Here is an 18582-nt window from a genome sequence, read left to right on the forward strand (position 1 = left end):
CATTTACTTGCTTTGAAAAAATAACATCTAGCCTAGGTGTTTGATCTATTATGCATTTGGGAAGGATATATTCTAATGAATACATGGTTGATCCATTGAGTCTGACCATTACTTCACAATATAAGGCTAAAAGGGCAAATGTTTTTGATGGCTGAAACTAAGATGCAAGTGCCCATCCTTGTATCTCTTTTGGGTGCATATGGCATTCTTATTTGAGGCGAGGATAGTAGGAACCACCAAGTGCAGAATATAGACTTCATTCATGTACACTGAAAAAACAACTCTGAAGAGCATAGAATTCACTCTTTCTGTTACACGTCTCTGGCTGGGAAAGCCGTACCAGAAAGGTATGGCTCAAATTGTCTGGAGGATGCTAACTTGGTTGAAGACATGAAACAGCCTGACAGTTAATGAATTTGATATACCTTGGAAGCCTTCCTTTGGATTATGCCCATGGCATATTTTATTTTATTTTATTTCTATTTGAACTGGTACTCTAAAGACCTCACTTGTATACCTAGATTATTTTCTATTTCATGTAATGGAAAATTTCCTGACTAGATACTGTATAAAGCTCAAGATTTTGTTCACTTCTTCTTTTTATGGACAAGATTATTATATTTTTAATTATTTTTTTGTCTCTGCATGGGCAAACCTTCCACTAGACCAGGTTGCCCAAAGCCCAATCAAACCTGGCTTACACTTCCAGGGATGGGGCATCCAGAACTTCTCTGGGCAGCCTGTTCCAGTGCATCGTCACCATTATAATGAAGACTTTCTTCCTTATACCTGATCTAAATCTTTTAATTCAAAAATTCTAAATCTTTTAATTCAAAACCATTACCCCTTGTCCTGTCACTATACTTCATGATGAAATGTCCCTTCCCATTTTTTCTGTAGGTCCCCTTTAGTACTACAAGGCTGCTCTGAGGTCTCACTGGAGGCCTCCAGCCTGAACATCACCAGCTCTCTCAGCCTTTTTTCATAGGAGAGGTGCTCCAGCCCTCTGATCATCTTTGTGGCTCTCCTCTGGACCTGCTCCAACAGGTCCATGTCTTTCTTATGTAGGGGGCCCCAGAGATGAACATGTAAGTTCAGATAGGGTCTCACATGAGCAGAGCAGAGGAGGGAAATCACCTCCATTAAGGTGTCATGTAAATCTGCATTTTCACTGCTAAAGAGTGGTATATCTGAATATTACATTCTTTAGAATAATTTAATTCTAATATCTTGGATATTCCAAATTAATTGTGTCTAAACTGCTGTATATAGTCTTATACTGAATATAGGTTTTCATAATAGTTTAATCTGTGAAATCATTTATTATCATGTCTTGACAAAACAAACAAACAAACAAAAAAAACACATCGATTCCTAAACTGCTGCTTTTAAAAATTGTTCTAGAATAGGACCTCTTTCCAATTGCAATCCTCAGTGTTCAAAAATGATGGTACCAGCTTAAAAATTATAAACTGCAAACATAAATAAATTACAGGGTCTTTTTTGTATTTTGAACATTTAGGTTTCATATTTCCAAGCAATTTTTTTCTTAAACCACAAGTGTGGATGATTCATTTATTTTAACAGAATATAGATGAGAAGAGAACCACAATAACATTACTCCAGGAGAAGAAAACAACAATTCTCATGAGTTTAAAATATAATCATGAAAATTTGCACTTCTGGATTCTCCAAAAAGGCTTATTTTTATTATTATGTTGAAATAAAATTATTTAACTGTAGCTGGACTATAGTTTTCTTTGTAAACCAGATTAAGCTGAAATTGGCTTCCATTAAAGTAAGCAATGAACATCAAGACTTACTGACACGAGAGTTAATATTTTGCTGAGGTAAAGCCAAAATCTACATTCATTTTGAAGGGCAGTAAATCTTCAGTTTTCCACAACATTAAGTCAGTAAATGTCATGTATTAATTTCCTTTATTTATCTTTCTACCATAAATACTAACTAAAAAGAAAATGCACTGCATAATGGAATCAGGTATAAAAGTACTTCAAAAACATTGAACAATGAAGTAAATAGATTGGCTCTGAAACAACTAAACAAAAATTTGATTCTCTTATACAAATATTGCACACACTAGAGCCAGATTTTCTCTACTGTTGCTTTCTGAGCTTCATAGCTATTGTCTGTCAGTGAAAATATATTTCTTTATGCTAACCATTGCATGGCGCTGATGACAGGATATTTCTCAGGTCACCAGGAACTATGTGTGCATGCTGTAATGATCAGTAACACCTTCTGTTATGCATGAGACAAAGCCAAGAGGAAAGCAAGGCAGCCTATGGAGGACTTTTATGATGTATCCCAGACACAACATCTGTAGGTCAGGCTGTATTCTTCGTTCTTTGAACTTTCTGATTGCATAAAGGCAGAGGATTCCTTCTCCAGCTTTGCATCTGACCTGAGTCACAGTGACCTAGTATCTCAACTCTGATGCTTATGATGTAAAACTGCTTGCTTTCAGCCCTCTGGCCTGCAACATGGCCTCCTTCACACTTCCATAACCTAACATGCCCTCAAGGACTGGGCTCCTATGCAGCTTCTGTTTCAGTGCATGAACCCATTTTGACACCCCTTTTTCTGTACTAACTACATTTCAGGTTTATTATATATATATATATATATTATTTTTTTCTGGATGTTTCTAAATCTGAGTTCACCAAATGTCCTTTGAAAATATGGTTAGATTTATGGTCGTTTTTCTCTACATTTTTTTTTTTTTTTCAAAATCAGGTAGAAAATTTTAGTCCAAATGTAATTACAAGATTAGATATACTTAGTTAATAAAAAAGTATAAATGACCCCTTTTTGATATTCCTTTTCCCAAAATAGATTGACTGAAAGTGGCAGTCATCCTTAATTACACAGGCTGTGACAGAAGAAATGCTTTCTAGCTTCTGTTCCCTATTTTTTGTTTCCTTTGGCTGTAAAAAAGGACAAGCAGAGATGGAGATATTTATCTGCAATATGTACCCAAACTCCCATTATAGTCAGGGGTGATACAGGCAGTGTAACAAGTACAATCTAGACTGCGATTCTTAGTCTAAAATGGATATCTAAAATTGCTCTGCAAAGTGCCTATTCTCACTGCTTGTGAAAAAGTCTGGAATAGGTGTCTAGTTTCAGAATCCACTTTGTCTGCAGTTAGTCATGAAGTCACATGAGATAAATCTCATTCCAGGCCTTCCCTTTCTAAGCTTTCCCATTCTCAGTCTTTTTTATGGTTTAAGTATGAAATTCTCCTCAGCAACTGAACTAAGTTGTCCATTAGCTAACTGAGCTAATATCAACCTGACATGGTTGTGTTAGAGCACCAGCTGGTCTTCTGTATTTTCTAGTGTTGGGTTAGAATACGATTTCCCAAGCATTCATTTATTGTTTAAAATTGACCGAAGAAATCAATAGAAAAGAAAATGTATTGAATGTCTTCTGAATACAACCTAATAATAATAGGCAAACAAATGATTACTGATAAAACCCAGAAAATGCTAACATATTAATATAAAATTTTCTCTCATTTATTTTTTTTATTATTTTTTTTTTACGAGAAAACGATTTCCTGTTGATGTTTTACTGACATCTTAATTCCTATAACATGAAAATAAAGGGATAATAGGCATTACTATGATATAAAATTATTCAGACTTTTTAATGAAAATAATAAAAATATTCTTTTCAAGACTGTAATAAAAAAGGAGAAGAACAGAGAATATGATATGGCAAAGCTTTGGCTTTCTAAGTGACATTATATTTCTATTACAAGGAAATTCTCAATAATCAAAAGATCTTATGGCAATTTCACTGATTTTATTTATGGCCTATTACTGATAGCTGAAATTTCATTCACTTCATTCACTATAATTTGTACTACTTGTACACTAGCTCATAGCTAGAACTGAAATCTACTTGTTCACTCTTTCCTTTTTTCCTCCTCCCTAATGGTGTCTAAAACTACAAATTACAAATTAAAATTACAAATTCTGTGAAGGGTATAGGTAATGTATCTGACAGCAAGTCTTACACCCTGAACTTTGATAACAGCTGTATAGCAATATGCAAAGACATTGAAACGGGTCTTATAGATTTCACTGAGGGGATAGGTCATGAGGTGATGGAAATTTTGCTGTTGTCAGTAAAGATTCTATCTTTATTATCTTTATTGACATCTATGGGAATGTGGAAATTTATAAAAATGCCGATGGATGATTATCATAATCTAAGTTTCACCACAGTTGCAAGACCGTAAATGTAAAGTTATACTCTGGATTGAAGGAATCTTGTGGGCAACATCCAAATCAGAATAATGAATGGGTAGGAGGGCTGCATTGTAGCTTTACTATGTTTCATCTCTGAGGCATGTTAGATCAATCTAAACATTTGTCTAAAGCAGTTCTAAGAAGAACCTTTTTCTATTCCTGGAAAAGATGTATGTCCCCCCCCCCCCCCCCAACCATGTGCTTTGTGTTTTGTAGCTGATGTCTGTGTAATCATTCATGAGTATTTTTCCTTCTTAGTACAACAAGTTTCTCAGCTACAGCACAAAATAATTTTATTTTATTTATTTATTTATTTAGAGAGGGTTAGAAAGAAGGAGAAGGAGGTTTGAAACGAGAAAAATCCCAAGGAAAACAGAGAACCTTAGAGGAATAAATGTTTACAGAGAAGGTCTGCTCAAGGGGTGCAATTAAGAACTTTGGTGAAAAGAGGAGATTGACTTAGCATGGGCCAAAAAAAAAAAAAAAAAAAAAAAAAAGATTCTGGAATATTTCTTTCTAAGAGTCCCACAAGTGTTTTTAAGAGAGGGAGATCTTTAAACTGTCTTCATAAAAAAGAAAAGCTCAGATTTTAGAGAAGACACTATTACCTATTTTGATTTGTTTGCTTGGAAGAACGTAGACAACTCAAGTAGGCTTCGTTGAAACACTTGACCAAGCTAAACATGAAACTGCTGAGGCATAATAGGAACTTTTTAAATGCCTATTTCAGATCTTATGGTCTGTCACACTGTACTACAGTCTGCACATTCTGGTGGAAGGTTTATTTTTAAAAAGTAACTAAAAACATGCTGTCCTCACTACATTCAGAGGAGATATACGAGATTATGATTGGAAGTGACTGTCAGCAAACACTCATCTTACATCACTATCTACAGTGAGGCCATGGCTCCTAGTGCCACCAGTGTAGGACTTGAAATAAATATTCCAAAAGAAGAAGAAAATGTTGCAGACAATCCTGTAAACTATTTTGGAATAAAAGTAAATGTGCTAAAATGGGAGTAAATTAATCCAATCAGTCTACTAAGTGATGTGAATGATATGGAGGAGCTAAATAGAGAATGATTACTGTTTCTTGTAACAGGAAAATATGGAGACTATTCAATGAAATTGTTAGCCAGCAAATCTAAAGAAAACAAAAGGAAGTAATTTTTCCCATAATATGTAATTAAACTGTACATCATTTTGCCACAGAATGTTGTGATAGTCAGAATATAAACTGATGGAAAAAGAGATTAGAAAAATTCATGGAATAAATCTTGGCCACAGAATTTGAATGCAAAATCCAGCTCAGAAGGTCATAAACCTCTGATTTCCCGAAAATGAGAAAGCAAATGAGCAGAAGCAGCACTATCAAGTTTCTGAGCATCTTTTCCTATGCATCTGTCACTGGTTACTGTCAGAAATGTGATATTGGACTAAACAGACAGTTTGATATTAACTAGTATGAAAGATATTACACATTAAAAATGATAGAATATTTTTCTCAAAACAATAAATTTGTAAATATAGAAACAGAAAAGTCTTAGAGATTAAACAATATTTCTTTTACTTGGCAACTGTTTTTCACAAAGAAAATGTTCCAGTAAACTTTACTGACCTGCCAGCATACAATTTTTTCACCTCACTTGTGGTTAGAAATAGTAAAGCTGAAATAAGTTATCAATTTAAATATTTTCTATGCATTTATTCTCTGTTGAGAAAAGAGAAATGGATTACTTGTGTCTGTTACAAAAGCACTGGTCAAGTAAGATGGGTAGCAAAAAGTGACCATCTGTCACATGTTATTTTAGTGTTAACCTCAGTCTCATAAAATGGGGCCTTCCCAACTCTCCTGTGGCAGTGTAAAGCTATTTTAATTCTACTCACACCCTCTGGGCATCAGCATGATTTGGAAACCTAATAAAGTAAGTCATCAAAGAACAACCCATGTGTCCAGAATTTGTATTACTACACTACAGGGAACCCAAGCAGTGCTATCTTTTAAGCCATATGTCTTCTAAAGCTCTGTTTAAAGACATAGAAATCAATGTGATTTTGTTGGAAAGTGCCAAATAAGACTAAGTAAGAAAAGGTACACAGAATGCTGACAGTGCACTTGAGTGTTTCTCCCACAGGAACAGAAATGTTGCTAGCTGGTTGTTCCATCTTCTTGAATAAGAAGAATCATCCTCTGTGCATTATTTTTATATTAAAGAATGAAAACAAAACCAACCACTAACCAACCAAACAAACCACAAAACCCAGGGCTTTTCCTAGTCTGTCCCACATTTAAACTTGTTTCTAGGATGGAGAGAAAAAATACTTAACTTCAGCCCTGTCCACATTGTATGAGAGTTAAAAGAGGCTTTGTGCATTATTTCCATGGAATACTTTGGGAAAATTTCTTAAGAAATTTGACATGTAGGCAAGAAGACTGAGATAATCCTGTGCTGTTGGCTCTAGTCATTTAACATCAATACATAGGTTTAGACTTCCTTGATAATCATGTGAACTTAGTCATTCTAGCCCGCTACAACTATTATTTTCATCCTGAATTAACTGTCTAATAAAGATTAGATAAACCACATCCTATCAATGTTCATTTTCTTCTATCAGCTTTAATGGAAACATATGATGACCAGCTCCAATGAAGCTGCATATGCTCTGGATGTGTAAAACTAGGTGAGATGAATCTTGTGTACTGTTCCCTGACTTCCCATGTCCACCTACTGGAGCAGGTGAAAACCTCCTTGTGTGATTACTCAGGGATTCAACATTAATTAACTTGAGAGTCCATAACTGAGCATTGACCCAGTCAATAATGTATACAGAGATATACCTAGAAACAAAACAACTGAGATGATTCTTAAGTAGCCATCGCTCTTCCTTTCTCTAACTATTGCTTGCATTTGTTTTCTTTTATTTGTTGGCATTTAATCCAGTGAAGTGTTAAAAACTTAACACTTGGAAGGCCCTTTCTCTTCCTCTGTGCTTCCTCTGGCACAATTATTATAAATAAGAATATTATTAAATTCTTTTAAGGTAATACCCAACAGTCTTCATGGCTTGTCACTGTATGACAGTCACTATATGATTAGAGGTCCAGACCCACAGGCAGTTCACCTAGGACAGTGATAACAGACATATCAGTACTTAGACATCATCCAAGTATCAAATAAAACTGTAGAGTAATTGAGAATTAAGGAAAAGTATAGACTGAATAAAGAGGTAAATAACCTACATGAACTTTAATTTAATACAATTCTGAAATAGATCTCAAAATATTGTTCCACTCACATTACAAATTCGGCTGTAAATGAAAACATGTGCATCCTTCAGATTACCATTATTAGACCTAGGATCTTTGAATACATTCATTTATACAAAAGATCTAGTTCCCAATGAGAGTGTTTAAGCTCTTGCATTCCTTTTGTATAGTACACAAACATATTAGAAGCAATATATTCTCACTTTTTTTTTTTTTTTTTTTTAATAAGTATTAAAGGCATATGTGGAGAATAGCTAGAGCTCAGTGAAAATGCAAACTCAGCACTTGCTAGTTTTTGTTTGAACTCTCATGGACTGGGAAGTTCAACAGTGATTAGAGTAGGAGACTGAATGTCCAGATTTATAGGCTCTTTTCATTATTATTATTATTTTTTTTTATAAATTCCTATGTATCCTATACATAAAGTTACTTATAAATAAAATTACGTAGTCTCTCATGATAGGCAAAATATAGACAGAAGTGAGCTCTCCCAGTTTGCCTGAGCTTTCAGTCACAAGAAAACCAGGTGAAATAAACCTAACATAGTGCTGAGCTTAAGTAAATACTCTGACTCTCACCGGGGTTCATCATTTTGGTCTTCTCTCATCTTCTCATGTTCGCTGAATCTTAAACCTGTTTCTAGAATGAGGACAGGACCTTCTCCCTTGAGATCTTCAGAGATGTCAGGCTTTCTCTATTATCTGCAGAGAGAACTGAGGAAGGCATTTCAGTCATAGTATCATAAGGTCATGGTATAATAAAATCATTTAGGTTGGAAGAGACCTCTAAGATCATCTGGTCCCACTGTTAACCTAGCACTGCCACGTCTACCACTACATCATGTCCCTAAGCAAAACATGTACAGATCCTTTAAACACCTCAAGGGATGGTGATTCAACCACTTCCCTGGACAGCCTGTTCCAATGCTTCACAACCCTTTCAGTGAATACATTTTTCCTAATATCCAACCTAAACCTATGCTGGTTCAACTTGAGGCCATTTCTTCTTGTCCTGTCACTTGTTGCTTGGGAGAAGAGACCAAACCTCACCTTGCGGCATCCTCCTTTGAGGTAGTTATAGACAGCGATAAAGTCTCCTCTCATCCTCCTTTTCTCTAAGCTAAATAAGCACAGTTCCCTCAGCTGCTCCTCATAAGACCTTATCTCTGGACCATGCTGGACCAAGCCAGGATGCTGTTGGCCTTCTTGGCCAGCTGAGCACACTTCTGGCTTATCAACCAATAGCCCCAGCTCCCTTTCCACCAGGCAGATTTCCAGCCACTCTTCCCCCAGCCTGTAGTGCTGCATGGGGTTGTTGAGCCCCAAGTGTAGGACTTGTCACTCAGCCTTGTTGAACCTCATACAGTTGGCCTCAGCCCATCAGTACAGTCTATCCAGATCCCTCTGTAAAGCCCTCCTACCTTCAATCCTACCTTCAAGCAGATCACCACTTCTGCCTAACTTGTCATCTGCAAACTTACTGAGGGTGTGATCAATCCCCTTGTTCAAATCATTGATAAAGACGTCAAAGAGAACTAGATCTGATTCTTACCTTAAACTTAAAAGCAAATTAAATGTCTATGTAAAATGAGCTGGATCCCATCCCAGAGGTCTACCTCAGTTGGACACTTAGACAATACAGTTAGAGGAATATTATTGTTATAATTGTTAATTCATACCTTAACATGTAACTATTTTTCTAACCATGTTAATCTACGTATTTTTTAGTATTCCATTGTGCAAAATAATTAAATTGAAATACAAAACCATCTAGAATTCCTGAGAATAAAAATAGTTGTCTGCAAAATTACATGAAATAATATTTTAGTACAAATTAGGGATTTTTTTTTTCCCGTGAAAACTATTTCCATCAATTTTCAAAAAAGTATAAAGCTATTTATTCTAATTGGCTGGTATGATATTACTGAGATTCAGAATGGGAGCACTAACACAGAAGAAGACAACTTGAAGATACTTTCATTCCAAGATGGGGAAAAGTTATGACATTAGTTTTATTATTTTTACTTTGAAGCCAGATATTTTTTTTGTGATTATTTTTTGGTGATTTTTTTTTTGGTTATTATTATTTGGTGATATTTGTTTTGTTTTGTTTTGTGATTAAAACAAAGAACATTAGCAAATCCCGTCTATGGTGTTTCTGCTTTTTTATTTTTGTGCCAGAAGACTCACAGTGATATAGGACAAACTATGAAGCTTTGACTGGACTAAACCTTCCCTCCTAAGCACTATGTTTCCTGAGACCATAAACTGTAAATATTTTATAATCAAAGCAGTTGATGTACTATTTGTCCTGGGTGTTTTATCCCTCTCTGTAGTGACAGATTACCAGGAGCTGATTGAAAGGCTACTAAAGTCAACATGGGTCTTTTAAAGGACATCAATAGGCTTGGAATAGGTTCTTACTTCAAATCATTTGTGGCTCAGGAAAATGTTTACACTTTATCATCACAAACACAGAACAAGTTTGAAAATAATATCTGCTCAGAACTAGAGCTTCTGTCTCACAAGATAGAAACAGTGGTTGTATTTTGGAGGAAATCCACAAACACAGACTGGAAGAGAAAGAAAAATGCTTTTCCAGGAGATTATATTTTTTCTTTCTTAAGGAAGGTTTTTTATTTTTTATTTTTTGTACTATCAAAATCAATCTTGTAGAGGTGGAAGGGAACAGAAAATAGAGTCAAATAATATCACAACAAACAAATATCACAACAACTCAACACAAGTATGATGTGTTTGAATGACATTTATGCAGTAGGCGAGGGGAAGAAGGTCGAAACTAAATGATCTTTAAGGTCTCTTCCAACCGTTCTATGATCCCATGTTTCTATAGCAGTGCATAATCAAACAGCATCAGGTTTGTGTGGCTGTGATTTTTTTTCCGACAGAAATGATCAAAAGTTTGCTGAAAATAATAATCCATTTTGGTGTGGATAATAATAGCAGCCTATGTTGATAGGAATAAAACAGTTGAAACTAGATTCATTTAAATATAAAATTTTCCTCTATAAATGAATCCTACTGAGTACTTAAGAGTGCAAGAGAAGATTTTAGGACCCTGACATACTGCCACTGGTTTTGGAAGGCTGATCCATAGGCTTTCATCTGAATCTCTTCTCTGGGAGAGAATGCCTTTTATTCTTGTCCAAGCAAGACAGTCAACCAACTGTGATCTGTTGGATGCTCCAAAGACTCATATGTTATACAAAAGATGAGCAAATTATAGCAAAATCTTAAAATGGTCTCTAGGGCTTAATCATAACAGTGGTACAGGAAGCAACAATCTCTGCTCCTTGTTTTCTAGTCTCCTTAAATCTCTTTCTGTAGTCTGTGGTGTATGACCAACACAAAGTAATGTGTACAGGGACAGTGACAGACAAAACAAGGAGGGAACTCTTTATTAGAGGGGGAATTCTTTCTACCACTTTTAGGAGCTACAAGCAGTGCTGGCAGATCCTGAGAAATCTGCCTAAGTTAAAAATTAAAAATAGGTAGTTAAAATGATAAATGTTTGTAGCTTCTTCTTCTTCTCCTTTTTATTTATTTATTTATTTATTTTTTGATTCTTCATTTAATTAAGCTCTGTTGCTTTAAAAAGATATTTAAAAAGTGCATTATAATCTAAAGCAGACAATTAGTAATATCTCTGTAATTGTATGAAATTGTATGTGGGAGAACAAAAGCTTAATGTTGTTTTGGGGGAAGCAAGCCAATTGTAAATTTAGCCCTGCAGCTGATTCCTCAAGGGCATTGGCACGTGCCACTGTGTATAGCAAAAGGAACATGACCCACCTAATGCATGCATGATCTCCATAATGGAAAAGAAAAAAGAGTGAGGTCTAGTGAGGTCTAACAGAGGGCAGGGACCAGAATTTTGAACAGATGGTATTCAGGGGCCCACCGGCTGCTTGAAAGCCAGGGAGTAGAGAGAATAGGCAGATAGTAATTAGCAGAAGGTGATAAAATAAAAGGGCATCCAGGATCCCCCAAACATCTGTTTAAAAGAATAAAGAGCCTGGTCTGACCCTGAGCCTTAATGATCTTAAAGGATACAGTTTAATTGCTTGGAAAAAAAAATACACACGCACTCCATGCTGAGCTACAGTGAGTCCTGTTTGGGGAGCATTGCAGGAGTTTGTGTAATTATTAATTTGGTGTATTTGTTTTAGAAAGATTATATACAGCATTAAGCCAATAAATGAAGTGGCTATAATCAAAATGCCAACTGTCTTTTCTTTGAATCAGCAGGCTCTTAACAAAAATTTGAATTTCAGATAACATACAAATTGATATTACTTGCTCTGCATTTTAAAATGGCTATTTTTGCCTGTTTGTCTTGTATTTATATGCCTACATCTGTCTCTCTTCCTATTTATTTACATAGAAAGAACCTAGATCCTGAGTTTGTTTATCTGATTTAAAGTATTTTGTACTCCACAAATAGCTGCTAATTACAGCATCAGAGACCTGATTGCAGTTGTCATCATTTACTACTGACCTAGTTACTTAAGAATCACTGCTGAAATTCAACCAAGGAAAACCCTGACTCACAGTGAAGTTTTATTTATTTATTTTCCATTCCAGCAACAATTCAATACCAAAGTTCATGATAAAAGTGTTGTTTACATCCTAGGTAATTCTTTACTTTAAACTTTTTTTTTTTTTTTTTTTTAATTGGTGTTTCCCACAATGAATAGCTTCATTCACTGTTATTAAACAAAACAGAATGAAACAAAACAAGTTCTTTTCAAACCAGAGATAAACAGCAGTTGCATTGCAGTAGATATCAGTGTGAATGTATGTGTTAGATCTGACCCGTAGAATATTTTCATTTGCATTCTGAAGAATAGGGTAAAAAGCACTGAGAAAATCACAGGTGATGCTAAATTGGAAGGTGCTGTAAACATTAAAAAAAGACAGAAATAGGTCTAAAGGGACCTGAAAGAGATGAGAAAATTAGAAGAAAATAACTGTGTGCCCTAAGGAGTTTGAAGTATAGTATGATTAGTAGATGCAGTGCAGGTGAGGTAATTAACTGTGCATAGTTAAAGGCAGCTATCATTATCACTACAGAGGGGTGCTATTTCCCCATTCAGTATGAATGAAGTTGCCTTATTGTTGCACAATGTAATAAGCACATACTAAAATAAGCATTGCAGAGAGCTAAAAAAATCTTCAATAGCATACAAGGAAATTACTTAAAGATCAGGACAGAAATTTAATGGTTCTGTGTTAAAGCACTATATTCAAAATGTCATGTCTCTGAGCTTCAAGCTGAAAGTATATTAGAGATTCCATACAAATTTTGCTTCAGGACTTCTGTGTTAGACTTTAACAGCTAGACTAAATTTAAGCCTGCTTTATTTAAAGTAAATTTTCAATGTAAGCACATCATGAACACAACAACATTATGTTCAATTGGCTGTTGATGACTCAAACACTTTTTATTTGTTAATTGCTAAATTCAGGCAAAAAGCAACCAAACAACTAAACAACAGCAGTCAAATCCTATTAGTTTTTACTAAATTATTTATTAGGGTCTAAAATGTGTTGAGGAAATATCTTTGAATGTGGGAGGCTTGCTTGCAAAATCTTGATCTATGCATTGTTCATTTGGGATTTTATCTCTGTAGTAAATGGAAAAATGGAAATAGATTAATGGTTACAAATTAGTCTCAGCAGAAGTTAGAGAAGACTCCAAGCTTTACAGGGCTCTTCTAAGTAACATCTGATATGAAGTCGGGTGTGGTTATTTTATTTTGCTATGTGATTTTTTAATGAGTCTCCACCACAATCAAATGAAAATAAACAAGAAATTGAGCAATATGAAATGTTAATGAACTGAGATCTGAATTGTGCATCGTTACCTATATGGATGCATTCCTCAGAGCATCCTTTCCTTTCTTCATCTCCTTCCAACCTGGGAAGGAATTTGCTTAAGAGATTGCAACCCTAGACAATAGGTGCTATGAAATGGTGTGAGCCATGCATTGGTAATTAGGTGCAAGTCAGTCTGACAGACTTTACAAAAGAACCTACATCAATATAATTTATACTTTCATGCACTATGCCCTTTGGCTGTGTTAACCAAGGGATGAGGCGATAAATATAACAGCACAGTTTTGCACAGCAGTCAGTGTAGAAGTGCATCTGCACAAAATGCTGAAATGCTTAAAAATTGCACAATCTTTTTATTTTTCTTTTTATTTGTGGCTAATTATTTTGCAATTTTTATTTTTACCCCAAAAGGCTAGAAAAGTACTTTATTCTTAAAAAATGAAAACTGCTGTTCTCATGTAATTACTTGGTTGAGAAACCAAGGCATTATGAAAAATTCCAGGAAGAAGGAAACTCAGAAAACTCAGGAATCTGACCATAATGTATACATTGTACAAGGCAAGAGAAGAACACACACTAGTTTCTCTGTGTGAATTCTTCATATTTTATGAAGTCTCATTTCCTCCATATTTTATTTTTTTCCCCTATTGATTCAAAGAATTATTGTATCTTTGGCCTGCAGTCCTTAAATATTCAGGGTTCATAGCATAAACGTAAAAAGAATATAAAGAATTTGTAACTTTGGTGATATTGCATTTATTTGTTCATAAGGCAGTTCAGTGGTTTAAACATTTTTCAACACTTGAAAGAATTTGCATATAGCTTCTGATTTCTTCTGGAAAATATCGTTTTTGAGATAGGCTTGTGCTCTTTGTTAAAGTGCCACAAAGGCATATTTCTCATGTGCCTGTAATACAGATTGGATCTGCAGGTATAATCTTCATAAACTTTGTAGTGGTTGCATAATGATCAACATTTTTGGTGAAAAGCACTTGGAATATATTTTGATAGCTATAAGAATACTTCAAATGATGAATTGCAAGACCTTGATTAAAAAACAAAATATAAGAGCCCCTGATTTTCATTTACCTCTATATCTCTATAGAGGTCTCTCTATATCACATTAGAAGTGAACTTTCAAGCTTTTTTATAATTCCAATGCACTGGTAAAGGTCATCAAGGTAAATCCGCTTCAGAGTATCCTGGAACTCTTATTTGTGAGTAAATTCATGTGAAAAGGTGAACACTCCACTGTGAGAGGCATATGTCCGTTTGTTGGTATTTTTATACCCACTGTTGAAAAAGCATTCTGTCATTAGGCTTGTGTGTATGACTGTCAGCTCACTGTGGGTCAGAAGACACTACCTGAGGAGGGGATGGGGAATGATGTGAGGAAGGGGATGGCAACCCCAACTGGTACTGGGCCACAGGACTTTTTGGCCTTTTGGAGGGACCCACCTGCTGCTGGCTGGCTGAGGACTGCAGGAGTTGAGGTTTGTTCCTGTGTAACCCCAGGAGGGCACACACCCAAGGGAAGTGCCCAGAGGGTAGCAGGATATTTTCAGAGGAAGCCCAGGCTCTGCTAACTTGTGGAGGGATGAGTAAGAAAGATGCTTTATAGATGCACCCTCTTGACACCCAGGCTTATTAGATATACCTAATGCAAGTAGGCAAAAGCCATCCCAGTCTTAGTGGATCAATTTACTGTCATTAGCTAATAACCAGCTAATGAATCCCCTGACTTCACCCTTTACCTGCTCTGCAGAATGTGAAGGGCCCGGTGGTCAGAGCACCCCTGGCTGGGTGGACAGCAGGGAGCTGACTTGTCAGAGGCACCGACATTAAACATGGTGATGGTACTCCAGACAGCCCTAGTTAGATGAGACACTGTCAGCTTAAAAAGTAGGTTACAAATAATCTGCATTACCTAAATTTATTTAAAATAAGCGTGTCAAAGTCAAATGTGATAGGCAAAAGGTAGAATGACTGTAATTCATAGAGAAAGGAGCATCATCTGAGGGACCCACTACAGCAGCTCACAGGTAGAAGGTGCTTTTAAATGCTGTTTATGCTGCATTGTCTTAATACGGATGGGATGCAGCCTAAACTAGGGTAACAGATGAGAAAGATGCTAGCAGTAAATATTATTAAAACACAGATGCTGTTTGCACTGTAGCTCTACAATTGGAGCTGGCACAGTACAGTTCTGCTGTTGTTTTATATCTATATATATAATAACTATATATTTATGCACAACAGCAGAACCTTATCTTGAGCTAGACAGAAGAAATATTTCTATACATTTTCATGTTATTAATGTGACTAATTCTCAAAAAATTCTGCATTATTAGGCCAGGAGAGATAATCTCCAAGCTTGGCATCAGTTATCTTTTCCCAGTGAAAGACCAGGATACAACAGCATTCCAAAATCCTGCTTAGGAGGTGAGTCACTACCTTTGCATTTCAAATCAATTTAAATGCAGTTCCTGCTTACTTGTTATACCTGGTGCTCGGGCTTCTGTGTTTTCCCTACACCTGCTGATGACAGCACTAATCCATCTAAGAGGAGGAAAAAACACTGAAAAATGCCTGCAATCAGATTTGTTTGGGATGTCATTAGTCATCAAAGGAAAGTGTAAAATCTCCCAGAGATAGGTACAATTTTGATTAGTCCTTAAATAATCAGAGAAAAACCTAATAAACTTTAAGTGCTCTAAACACTATTTTGAGACATACAATGGAGATTTATTGTAGGAATTTCAGTAAACTGGGATCTTAAGAATCCAGTTATATCTTCTATATGCTTATTTTACTCCATCTTGATTTTTTATATGAATTTACCTTGGGATTGTACTTGGTTGTTGGGTTTATGTGAGGGGAAAAAAAGGAAAAAAAAAAAAAACAAAAAACAACCCCACCTGCCCTAGGCAGTCCATATGGAATGATTGAAGTCATGGTCACACAGTTGTTAAGTCTAAACTGGGCATTAGTGACTACAGGCTTAGGTCAGGTATGAATGCATATTTTTATAGCTATGTACACATGTATCTGTTGAATTAGCCAGGGTGCATGATGTGATATTTATGCTGTCTGGCAGTATGGCTGCCCAACGCTCCAGGCTGAGCTACCTCCTAACTTCTGCTCAGTCAGTTGCTGCATTGCTCATATAACTGGGAGGCTGTACACATGCCTGGAGACAAACGAATGTAGCAGACATCTCAAGCTCATGAGCAGCCACTGGTGAGGAGGCCCCTTGTGAACAAAGACAAAGACCCAAGCTCTTTGGCTCTAAGGCAGACCCCCTGTGTCCATAATCACTGCATTTTTTGAAAGAGCTCTCTGGAAGATAACCATGAGGAGGATGCATTTTCATTTGCACTGCACTGCTGTCCACAGAACACCCTGGTCTTCAACTTTCCACATCATTGATCCCAGCTATAGGCCTCAGTAAACTATGTATTTTATATAAATATATATATATACACATTCTACATATATAGGTATGTAGTCCAGTTAAGTCTGATCATGGCTCCCACACCAGAATCTTGCTTGCCATAGCCTAAGCAATAATAGTGTGATCAAAGAGGTGAATGAAAGATGGAAGAATAAAGACACCAGAGCTGCCATTGCCTGTTAAGGACTATTCATCTGCCTCTGAGAACAGGAAATACAAAATTTTAAGGAGTAATCACAAACTGTTTTTGTATTAAGTGCTTGACTGCTGCTTGTGATTTAACTTAAAACACACTTCTGAGCTTCCACAACCTTCCCTCAGGGCTCATCTCTGATTATCCAGCTCTACATTCATTCATTCATTCATTCATTCATTCATTCATTCATTCATTCATTCATTCATTCATATAATTATAGAACAATAGAAAGGTTTGAATTGGAAGGGACCTTAAAGATCATCTAGTTCCGGTCCCCTCCCACTAGATCAGGTTGCTGAAAGCCCCATCCAGCCTGGCCCTGAACACTTCAAGGGTGGGGCATCTGCAGCTTCTTTGGGCAACCTGTTCCAGTGCCTCACCACCCACAGAGTAAAGATTTTTTTATATCTAATTTAAACATACCATCTTTTAGTTTAAAGCTATTAACCCTTGTCCTATCACCACACTTCCTGACAAAGAGCCCCTCCCCAGCTGTCCTGTAGGCCCCCGTTTAGGCACTGGAAGGTCTCTATAAGGACTTCCTGGAGCCTTCTCTTCTCCAGCCTGAATAACCCCAACTTCCTCAGCCTGAAGCACCTAGGAGAGGTGCTTCAGCCCTCTGATCATCTTTGTGGCCCTCCTCTGGACTCATTCTAATACTTGCATGTCTTTCTTGTGCTGGGGTTTCTAGAGCAGAACATATTGCTCCAAGTGAGGTCTCATGAGAGCAGAGTAGAGGGGGAGAATCACCTCCCTTGACCTGCTGGCCGTGTTCCTTTTGATGCAGCCCAGGATATGTTTGACTGCAAGTACACATTGCTGGCTCATACTGAGCTTCTTGTCAACTGACTCCCCTCCCCTAGATCCTTCTCATCAGGAGATGAGAAGTAATTCATCAATTTTGGTAATTCCCCCAGCCCTGCCTGACCTTGGCCACTCCCACTTACAATTCAATTCATAAGACCCTCACTCAAGGAACGGAAACAGAAAATTTTTGGCAAATGAATAATATATTTGGTTCAACTAAAACAGTATTTTTATCTTTGAAGAAGATATTATAATCTACTCTGAAAAAGTAAATCTGTAGGGTTTTTAGCAATTAAGAATAAGAGAAGAAATGCAGGGTAGTAGTGGGTAACAAATAGCATAAAGACAACCCACTTTTCCTGGTTCCTCCTGGAAATAAGTAGAAGTTTTTATTCATCTCTGAAGTGGACTAATGACAATTTAAAAGAACAGCAGATAGCTGAGATGCTCTACAGACCAAGAGTCATTACAAAACTGAAAATATCCCAGAGCAAGAATTAATGCATTTCAGAAGGATGCTTCAGAGAAATCATAAAGTACAGTCATTACTCCAGAATTTTAGAGTCTTTGTAAATTATGTGCTTAACAGTAGCCACTTTATATCTACTGGCTTAGGAACAGAACAATCTTTGCAAGGTTGGAGCTGAAGACCATAGTTCTGCAAATGTTTATGCATGAGTAGAGAGTAAGGAGAGTCCTAAAAATCTCAGTATGCTCTG

The 18582-nt window shown here is 36.4% G+C and overlaps 1 protein-coding gene across 3 annotated transcripts in view; it reads left to right on the top strand.

The window, feature by feature from the left end:
* The window catches only part of LOC311429858 (uncharacterized protein), a 184454-nt gene that overhangs the window by 57445 nt on the left and 108427 nt on the right, over positions 1–18582 (top strand). For all 3 annotated transcript variants that reach the window (XR_014688419.1, XM_084506099.1, XM_084506100.1), the window contains exon 3: positions 15758–15848. Coding sequence is in view for 2 of the 3 variants with exons in the window: in XM_084506099.1 (XP_084362225.1) it covers positions 15758–15848 (91 nt within the window). In the remaining variant the exon portion in view is untranslated. The remainder of the gene's footprint in view (positions 1–15757; positions 15849–18582) is intronic.

This window comes from Aythya ferina, assembly GCF_964211825.1.
Source record: "Aythya ferina genome assembly, chromosome: 1".
Classification (NCBI taxonomy): domain Eukaryota; kingdom Metazoa; phylum Chordata; class Aves; order Anseriformes; family Anatidae; genus Aythya; species Aythya ferina.